Below are 9116 nucleotides of genomic sequence, written 5' to 3' on the forward strand. Positions count from 1 at the left end.
TTTTTGGGGGGGGGGGGGGGGGGGGGAGGGAAATGCCTTAAAGCTCCAGCTGCTGAAATCTTGTTATTACTTAAACTTGCTGAGTTTTCATTTCTTTGAGTTTTTCAAAGGGAACACAAAGAAGAACTGCACAATTTGAACCCTAAAGTTTCTAAAAGGCAGACAGCAAATAAGAGAAGAACCTAAATATTATGATCTTTAAGATGCTTTTTGGATGGTAAGAAAGAAGGGTCCCTCCTTCCCCACAGGCAGTAAGCAAGGAGGCTGGTACTCACCTTTCCTAGCATGCATAGAGGGCAGAGAACATGTTCATGCAGCAGCGAAGGTACAAAACTGTGTATTCAGTGGAAATAAAGATTGTGTGCTTTTTTTGTGCCTCCAAGGCACTGCTACAAAGTGGAAGAAGGGGTAGGGAATGGGGTTGGTTGTTACAGAGTATTATTTTAAAAAACAAATAGAGAAATTTCCACCAGACAGGGGGCACTTCTCACCAGAGCCACCCATGCCTCTGCTTCTGGGATGTGATCCTTGCAGGGAAGAGTTTAATGGAAAATAAGAGCATAGAGCAGCCTGTCATTTGACCAGGCTATAATATGCCCAGAACAGGTGCAGCATAACCACAGAACATAGTCCCTGAAGATCCCAGCCTGGAACATTAATTGCAAGGAAAAAAGTCCATATGGCCATGGCATGAACCAGAGAAATACTGCAGTTCAGTGAATAAACAGGGGAGAACAATGAACTACACATAATCTTTCAGCAGCATAGCTGTACCAACAGTACCAGTTCATGGCCTTCATATTTTAAATGTGAAGGCCATGAACTGGTACTATTATACTTGTCAGGAAGTAAAGCAATATTCTTCAGTGTAAAGGCACTGTATGTAGCTCTCATACTACTCTCTCCTTTCTTTCCTCACATCAGCTAAAAGCAGTTCTGACCACAGCATGGACACACCAAATGCCTATACATTTTCTGCAACATCATTCCATCTTTCATTCCTTGAATTCAAACGCACCAACCTCATCTTTGTTCAAAATGCACTTCCGTTCTGGCTTGAAAATTTCACCTTAGCTTTCAGATAAGGGAAAGACTCTAGGCCTAAAATCAAATGGGCTAGAAAGTTACTGGACTCTTTAGTCAGATGCACTTCAGCAAACAAATTGCTTAAGGCCGTGTGGTGCTGAAATCCCTTGTGCATGAGAAACTACACACATTTTGACTTAAAAAGCACACAAATAGCATTCTTAAAACAAGCTTTTCATCTCCTAAACAAGTAATGTAGAGTCCCCTGGGTAAACACTCAATATTTTCTTTAAAAAAAACCCATAAAAAATGATAAAACAGTCCTACCTTGGTTTAGTAATGAATAACAGTTCTGCACGTTTTGGCAGCACCCTCTAGGCAGTAGATAACTGAAGAACCCTCTGAAGGGTATTATCTGTGTCCAGCATATCCACTCCTACTAACCAGGCACTTTATCTAAGAACTTTTCCCTTTCCCACCCTGCCAGCACTTTAAGACTCTTCAAAATTTTGCATACTTCACAGTTACAAACTGCCTCTCAAGGGAAAGAGACAGTTTTCTATTAAAGGTATGTTTGTTACAAGTTATAGCTATTCCTATACGGAATGCAGAGTATCCTACTGTGGTTCAAAGACTTTTTGGCTAGAAGTCTGGGATGGCTATTTTACCCTCCAAGGCTGAAGCCAATCTCTTATGTGAAGCAACCTCCATCAGTGTTACTGCAGGCTCCATCACATAACACTTCATCATCTCGTCTGCATGGACAGTGTAGCAAACGCTTCAAAAAGCTAATTTTGAATCATTTGAGAGATGGGTTTTTTATCGTTAAATCTGGTTTCTCTCCCTTTGTGAAGGCCAGTCTGTTAAGTTAGCAGGAATCCAATTCTTCCATCTCCTGAGAGTAAATTTATAACTATTATTATTTCCTGATGTCACATAAGATCAGTTTTGCCATTGATATGGTGGAGGTACAATTTTATACAAAGAACTTGCAGGACAAGAGCCCTGTACATTTCATTGGAAGGTTCAGAACCTCCTTCTCAGTGATAAAAGGTTACAAGATACTGGACTTGAAACCTGTCCCTGGTCTAGAACTGGTTCCTGCTGTTCCCCACTCATCAGACCAGTGCAATTAGGAAGAGAGAAACACAAATTTTTGACTGTGTCAATGGCAGCAATTTAGAGCTGCCTTAGCATGATATAGCTAACTGCAAGCAGAAGTAGATTAGTCGTCAAAAGTGCAAGCTAGGGCTGCAAAAATTAAAATGATTCTGCAGGCACAAGAGATGCAACTCTCTCCCACTACATAGCGGGTCTCATTCAGTGCTGTCAAAATGAGGGCATGACTGCATTTTAGCTTCTCTCATTGCTTGAAGTGTCAGACCAGCAGAGACTTCCTATGCCTGAAGAAGGGTGACTGCACCCAAAAGGTTGCTAAGAACTTCTTTCCAACTACTCAGTTGGTTTAATAAAAGGTATCACATCTACCAAAAGAAGCTTGCCTGCACAAGCTACACAGAGGAAGGGTGGTCAAGTGATTACAGCACTAACCTAAGAGCTAGGCTTGGGGGCAAGTCCATGGCTCCATTTCTATGTTGCCTCAGGCAAGTCACTAAGCCTCTCTGCAAAAAGCAATGATAGTACTTCTGTGCCTTGTCAGGGTTAGAGCATAAATACATAAGAGACAGAGGCGCACAGGTACACAACTCATAAACCAAATGTACACAAAAGGCCCATTTTAAATGTTTCCAACTCTGCTGGGTAAATCCAGGTCTTACTGACACATTCAAAGGCATCTCTCAGCAAGGGGCACCATCCTACCAACATTCACTAGAGAGATTCTCCAGTACAAATATTACCAAGTATTGTTTCCCACATTCCTAACTGATAACGAAAAGCTCAGATATTTTTGCAGAAAAATTTCCATGCAATTCCCCTTTACCACATACAATATTTCAGCTCAGGAAGTTACATATCTGGAAAGTTGGGACTGACTGAAAACAAGAAGTAATAATTGGGAAACTATAGCTGTAACACAGCAAATGATGGAAATGAAGTTTCTGGAACACAAATCAGTGAGTACCAAATTAAGCAGCAAACAAGTTTACAACGGGTATCAAGGTCCAGTGAATCATTCTCCTAATTTGGATTAGGAAATCAAAAGGTACCCTAAATCAAACGGTATCCCATATTCCTCTGCTAACTCCTAATCTGTAAACCCACACTGTTGTACCATGTAGTTACAAAGCAGGATACTGCAATACATCATAGCTCCAAGGCAGGATTGGAGAACTACTCAACAAGAACAAATGCCTCTTGTGTTGGGGGAGCAACTGAGAGAAGTAAAAAAAAAAAAAAGACACACCCAGTTATTCCCTTCTGAAAAATATGGGTTATTAAAGATGACACATACTATGGGCAAGCTCAACTGTGCTGGAAAGAAATGCCTAAAGTCTTCATCTTTAACTCTGATCTTCTAAGCAGGAAAGAAATAAATCACAACAAAAAGCTGAGATTTCACTACAATCTCCTCTTTCTACCTTCTTCCTTCATCCTCTTTTAAAAACTTGAGAGTCACTATCACATATGCAGGAATGTTCATTCCCATGGAAGACAGGCCAGGAGAATCCAAGAATTCCAGGAACCAGGTTTTAATACCCAAAAATCTTCCTGATCTCAAACATCCCAATTTCACATGATAGGCAATCTGCCCCTGCTAACCTGATCATTATATTTTGGTTTCCACACAGCATTATGACAGACTCAATTAAGCTATCAGCTAATATGAATGCAGGTGACAAAAATATGCCAATACAGCACTCAGCAGCCACATACAATGGCTTTCATAAGTGCTACGCTAATAAATAGTGCTGAGTAATAGCCCCAAATACTCAAGTCACCTTTTTATATGCCCAATGCAAGTCAGCAGAGGAAACTCCCCCATCTCACCTAACGTCCCAAGAAAGGTCAGCCGAAATGACCATAGCTAAAAGGTGGAAGAGTGCAAGTCCATGGCTAATTTCTTTTCTTTAACCTTACCTTTTCCAACTTCAACATACAACAGCTTACTTAGCCACGTCAGTCTACCTTACTTGTATTACAAAAAACGTCACCAATCGCCCTTCTTTTGGGAGGAAAATGTGAAAAACAACCACCTTCTTTGGAAGGCTACTTGGTAATCTAATTAAAACTCCTTGGTCTCCTCAACACACAATAAGCCAAATCCTAACATAACACAGATGGGAAAGGATCTACTGAGTTATCAATACGACAGACAAACCACATATGCTGATAGGCCTCAACAGAACAGTGGTGTGATCTTTCCTAGAAAACTAACAGCAACAACTCCTAATTAATGTTACTTCCAGAACTGCAAGTGGCAGCAAAAAGTAAGAGAAAGGCTAACCAGAACCTTTCAATTAAAAAAGCAGTTGATTAAATTAGGAATAACTTTGAAGATAGTGTTGCAGGGCACTTGGGTGCCTGCTCCTGAAAGAGCAGAAGCTGCCTGGGGAGAGCCCAAGGAGCCAGACAGGAGCCCAGGATCAGGTTGCCATGGCAGCTAGCTAATGAGGAAATTAGCCTGCACCTGCACCTGGTCAGCTACCTGGAAGGGGCAGGGCCCTGGGCCCATATAAACCCCAGGACAGGGACTAGGGCAGTCAGTTCTCTGCTAGTGGCCAAGGGAGAAGGAGCCCTTCTAGAGCAAGTGAAGGAAGGAAGCCTGACTAAGTTCTGCTCCAGGTAATGTAAACGGGCCAAGCAAACCTTATATAGCTTGTGTTATGTTATAGCCCATGGGCCTATGTTTTGTTTGCTGTTTTATAAGACTGGTGATTTGAGTGAGGCTATTTGGGGAAGGAGGCCTCACTGGGAACCCCAGTGCCAGAGAGGGTGCAGCATTTTGGGGGCACAGACCCCAGCACAGAGATGGGGCTGCAGAGAGCCCAGTGAGGACAAGGGGCCAAATTATAACAAGGCCTAAGCAAGATGATGCCAGTACCATCTGCAAGGCTTGGGGCATGGTAAAGGGGTGGTTGGAGCCACACACAGTCCATAAGGCTAGGGTGTTCCTGAAATGCCCATTGTGAAATGGGACCTACAAGGGGTCTGGGAACCCACGGGGTTCAGAGTCCATCAAACCATGTCCAAGAGGACTTAAAGGCAGCCTCCCTATTTTTATATTTCCAAAAAGTGGTGGGTGAGAACTCAGGGTGCCCATCAGGCCAAACTGACATGGTCAAGGGGCCTTAGGAGAACACAGCTGTCCTTGAGGATCCCATCCTGTGACAGACAGGTATTAGCAATTTAATATATTTTACAACATGTTAAGCAGGCAAGCTGTGCAAGATCATCTCTGCATTTCAGGGTCTGTAATAGGATGAAGCTCATATACCACTAGGAATGGAGGAAAAAGCTGATTAGCTAGGTAAGCTGTCTGTCCTACAGATAGGGAGGGACTTCTTTCCTACAAAGCCTTCTGTAAAACCCTTGGTTCAAAGAAAGGGCTTCAACTTATCACAATGTCAATGTCATGGAAGACAAAAATGAAACAAGTATTGGAAGTTACCAGCGAAAACCCAACAGTCTAGCATAAAGCAACTGCTAATTTCCTGGGATTAGGAAGATGCTTTTCCTATAATGATCTAGTATGGGGGGGGCGGGGGGGGGTTTCCATCTCTTCCTCTGAACCATGTGGCACTGCTCACTCTTAGATGATGCATTAGGACTAGGCAGACTATTTGTCAGGTCTAATGGGGGGATTTCTATGTTCCTAGTAAGGGTACAAAGGTCAGACTTCTTAACATGCCATTTGGAATAGACCTAGAATCTACATCTATGTGAAAAAGAACAAGACTCATTTCCTTCTCTTGCTGCTGTTGCTGAAGACTAAGCACTAGTAAATCCCACAAAGCCCCATGTCTGTCCCCTCTGCCAAATTTGACGCAAGTCCCAAAATCTAAATCTGTTGGCCTAGTGAAGATTTCTCAGCTGGTAAAAGTAAATAAAACCAGAATTTTAATACAACCTTAATGTTTTCAGAACTGACCACAACTGGGGGGGGGGAGGAGGCCAGATGTTCAATACCACACAGCTGTGCTTGGACTGTACTCAATCTTACATAATCTGTGCCAAACTACATCATTAGTCCTGACACTGAGAAGCATGAAAGCTCACCCAGAGAACTCTTCTGGTGCCAGGAGGATGGAATTCCCACATACGCAATCTGCTAACACAGGGCTGTGTCTGACAAGCCATGCATCGCCAGGTTAACCAGTCTGCAGGACTGTGGCCATGGACCCTAATAGAAACAGGTCAACAGCTTCCACTTCTGAACTGCTATCTGTTCTATCCCAGAATATATGGAGGCTACCACAAAGAGACAAAGCCTTGATTGGGGACCTCCAACAGCCAAGCTGGCAACTCTCAGGAGCCCAAGAAGAGAGTGATTCATTTTGGTTTACTACATATACATAAGTCAAAGAAACACTGCCATGTCAAGTGCATACTAGGCAGACACTGATATGAAAAAGCAGGACAAGAAGGGAGATCCCTACAGTGTTCAGAGGACAGGCTTTGTGAGAAACTGTGACAAAGGAGATCCTGGCAAGGATGCAGCTACCTGTTGTAACTTCAGGGCTCTACCTTTTAGACAGCCCCAGATCACTAAGCAGCTCTCTTCAAGAAGGTAGCATCTACCCTTGCCTTAAAAGAGCATGGAGTGCAGATACTGACTTGGATGCTTTTCATGAGTCATCAACTAATAGTCAACTGCTCTGGTATTATTTTAAATAATAAACCTGATTGAACAAAGCTGCTTTGTTCTGAAGAGGGGTTTTCTTAGAGTCCTCCTCCAAGGCCTCCCAGTGTCTAGCTCCTTAGTTCTATATGAAGAAGAGACTCGTCACTTGCTTTAAAGTCCCTAACTTATCTATCTGAACCCGTCCAACTTGCATAACTTGGTCACGGACTCCTTGCATCCTGGATCAGGTGTTCAGAGCCCAGAAGGACTTGTACTATGCGAGGCATATCTAGTGAGGTTCTGAAAGTCCGCCACTTTTTTTCCGGTATTCTGCACATTTGTAAGTCCACTCCACAAAGGTCTCTTGGAATATGGGAAAGGAGGACAATCCCTCAACCTAACTCAGCCTCAGAGGCTCCAGACCACAGCAACAGAGTGTGGGTCTTTGCTGCCCCCTGTCAACATCACAAGTGTGAGCCCTTCCTTAGATGCCTTCTCTCATAGACACCTTGGGAGAGTTAAAAGTATTCTGACTTTCCATTAGTGAATGTTGCAAGCATCCAATTTTGTTATGTGAAAACAAAAATTCAACCACTGAGAGATGGTTGAAGAGTTGTTTCCAAAAGCAGATCAAACAGAAATAGGATTTCAAAGAGAACGGGTTCTATTTGAATTATTCAACTGAAGTCTCAGTGTCATAAATTTGTCTGAAAAAACTGTTCATAATTCATAAGCAACTTTCTTTTCATGTTTGTATACTTTTCAGAAGAGTGTTTTTCGAAGGAGCTCAGATAAGTGGCTACAGTCCTGCTGCCTCCTTAATTGTAGGTATCATCAATGGAACTACAGGAAGCAGATTAGAAGGGTTTTCAAGTCATTTTGTCAAGGGACTAAACCAGTTTCTTTCAGGGTACTAAGATTCATAATCAGATAAATCCATTTAAGAGAAGCAGGAGAGAGAGAAACCTCAAAAAATGAAGAACAATCTGTTGTTTCAAACTAATGAAGAAAAATATATCTTCACAATTTTAAGCTTTTTCCTCCCTTGCTACTAGTTAATGATCCCTCAGAACCTTGACACTTACATTGTGTTCTTTACTGATGGAAAAAACTTTTGTGTAATACATGTGCAGCTCTTAATTTGTTGGGTGAGGGTTGCTCAAAAGTACTGGAACATGCACCAATTCCTAACCTGCGCTTGGCTTGCTCAAAGAAGCTTTAGTGGAGAGTTGCTCACACATGCTAGGTTTGTATAAACCCATTTGTTCCTTCAGACTTGCTCATGAGCAAGAAAATTAGAATTTCCCAAAGCAGTTAATCATTTCAGTGCTGAGAAGACAAGCATACTACATGTCAATTATGCCAAAACCACTATTACAACCCTATCCCACAATGTTGTATAAATGCATAAGCAGGCTGGGGGGGGGGGAACAGAACAGGATGGGACTAGGACTTCCCTTCTTTTTGCACCTCCAGAACAGATAGAGTATGTTCTAAATGCTTCTAGCACTGCCCTGCCTGCTGCAATGTAAACCCTTCCAATCAGCTCCCTTACTTACCAAATCTGGGTGCACAAAAATTACTAGATACTTCTGAAACTTTTGGCCTAAAATTCTTGGTGTGGTATTTGGCACACAGGAACTCGGAGGTCACTCCATATATTGGAAGCTATTGAAAAGATACAGAAGGGTAACATTTCCTGAAGCATCGAAGTGACTTAAGTCAACTAGACAGTTGTGCCCAAGTGACTCAGTCGTTCACTCAAAGTCAAAATTGAGAAGAAATGAAAGGAGCTTATAGGATGGAGACAGAAATTAGAGCAGACATCTAAATGGAAGCAAAGGGCAAATAAGTGTCAAATATTAGGTGGTAAACTGAGCCAACCCAGAGACTGGATTTAAAGCAGAAGTCATAAATATGTCTTAAACTATCACATACTAATACAGAATAGTTTTAAATTATTATTATGAGGGGTAGCAGTTCTTAAATGCTTGCACTGTGTTATTTTTGGTTCCTTTGTACAGCTAGAGAAGCCAATGGATTTTTGCATGCCTAAGCAAAAAAAAGTTAACATTGATTAGACATTAGCAACAGCAACACAGGGAAAGAGCAAGTCACAGACTCTTTAGAGATTAGCATTTCTCTGCTTTGGTAAATTAGATTAATTTGAGTAAGTAGGGCCTGATGAAATTCATCCAATAGTACAAAGAACTGGCAGAAGCACTCTCACAACTGAAAAGAATTACCTTGGAGAACTAGCAAGGGTCTGGTGAGGACCCATAAGAATGGAAAAAGAAAGCCTTTTTTCTTTTTTTTTAGTGTCCTGTTCTGCGCCCCCCCCCCCCCC

General features: G+C 42.1%; 1 protein-coding gene and 1 long non-coding RNA gene across 5 annotated transcripts in view; one reads left to right on the plus strand and one right to left on the minus strand.

Moving 5' to 3' along the window:
• MAPT (microtubule associated protein tau) overlaps positions 1–9116 on the minus strand; it is a 119271-nt gene that overhangs the window by 64220 nt on the left and 45935 nt on the right. The window contains exon 1 of one of the 4 annotated variants that reach the window (XM_019523621.1): positions 3567–3664. The exons of 1 other annotated variant lie outside the window; for it this stretch is intronic. In XM_019523621.1, the coding sequence (XP_019379166.1) occupies positions 3567–3579 (13 nt within the window). In that variant the 5' untranslated portion in view covers positions 3580–3664. Of the gene's footprint in view, positions 1–1353; positions 1445–2577; positions 2660–3566; positions 3665–9116 lie in introns of those variants that run through there. 2 more of the 4 variants (XM_019523624.1, XM_019523623.1) reach the window with 2 other exon arrangements.
• Positions 5425–6686, plus strand: LOC109302105. Its single transcript, XR_002098707.1, has 2 exons — positions 5425–5455; positions 6070–6686. It is a non-coding gene; the product is annotated as an uncharacterized LOC109302105 (long non-coding RNA).

The sequence above is a fragment of the Gavialis gangeticus genome, unplaced genomic scaffold (genome assembly GCF_001723915.1).
Source record: "Gavialis gangeticus isolate Ggan-Ray unplaced genomic scaffold, GavGan_comp1, whole genome shotgun sequence".
Taxonomy (NCBI): domain Eukaryota; kingdom Metazoa; phylum Chordata; order Crocodylia; family Gavialidae; genus Gavialis; species Gavialis gangeticus.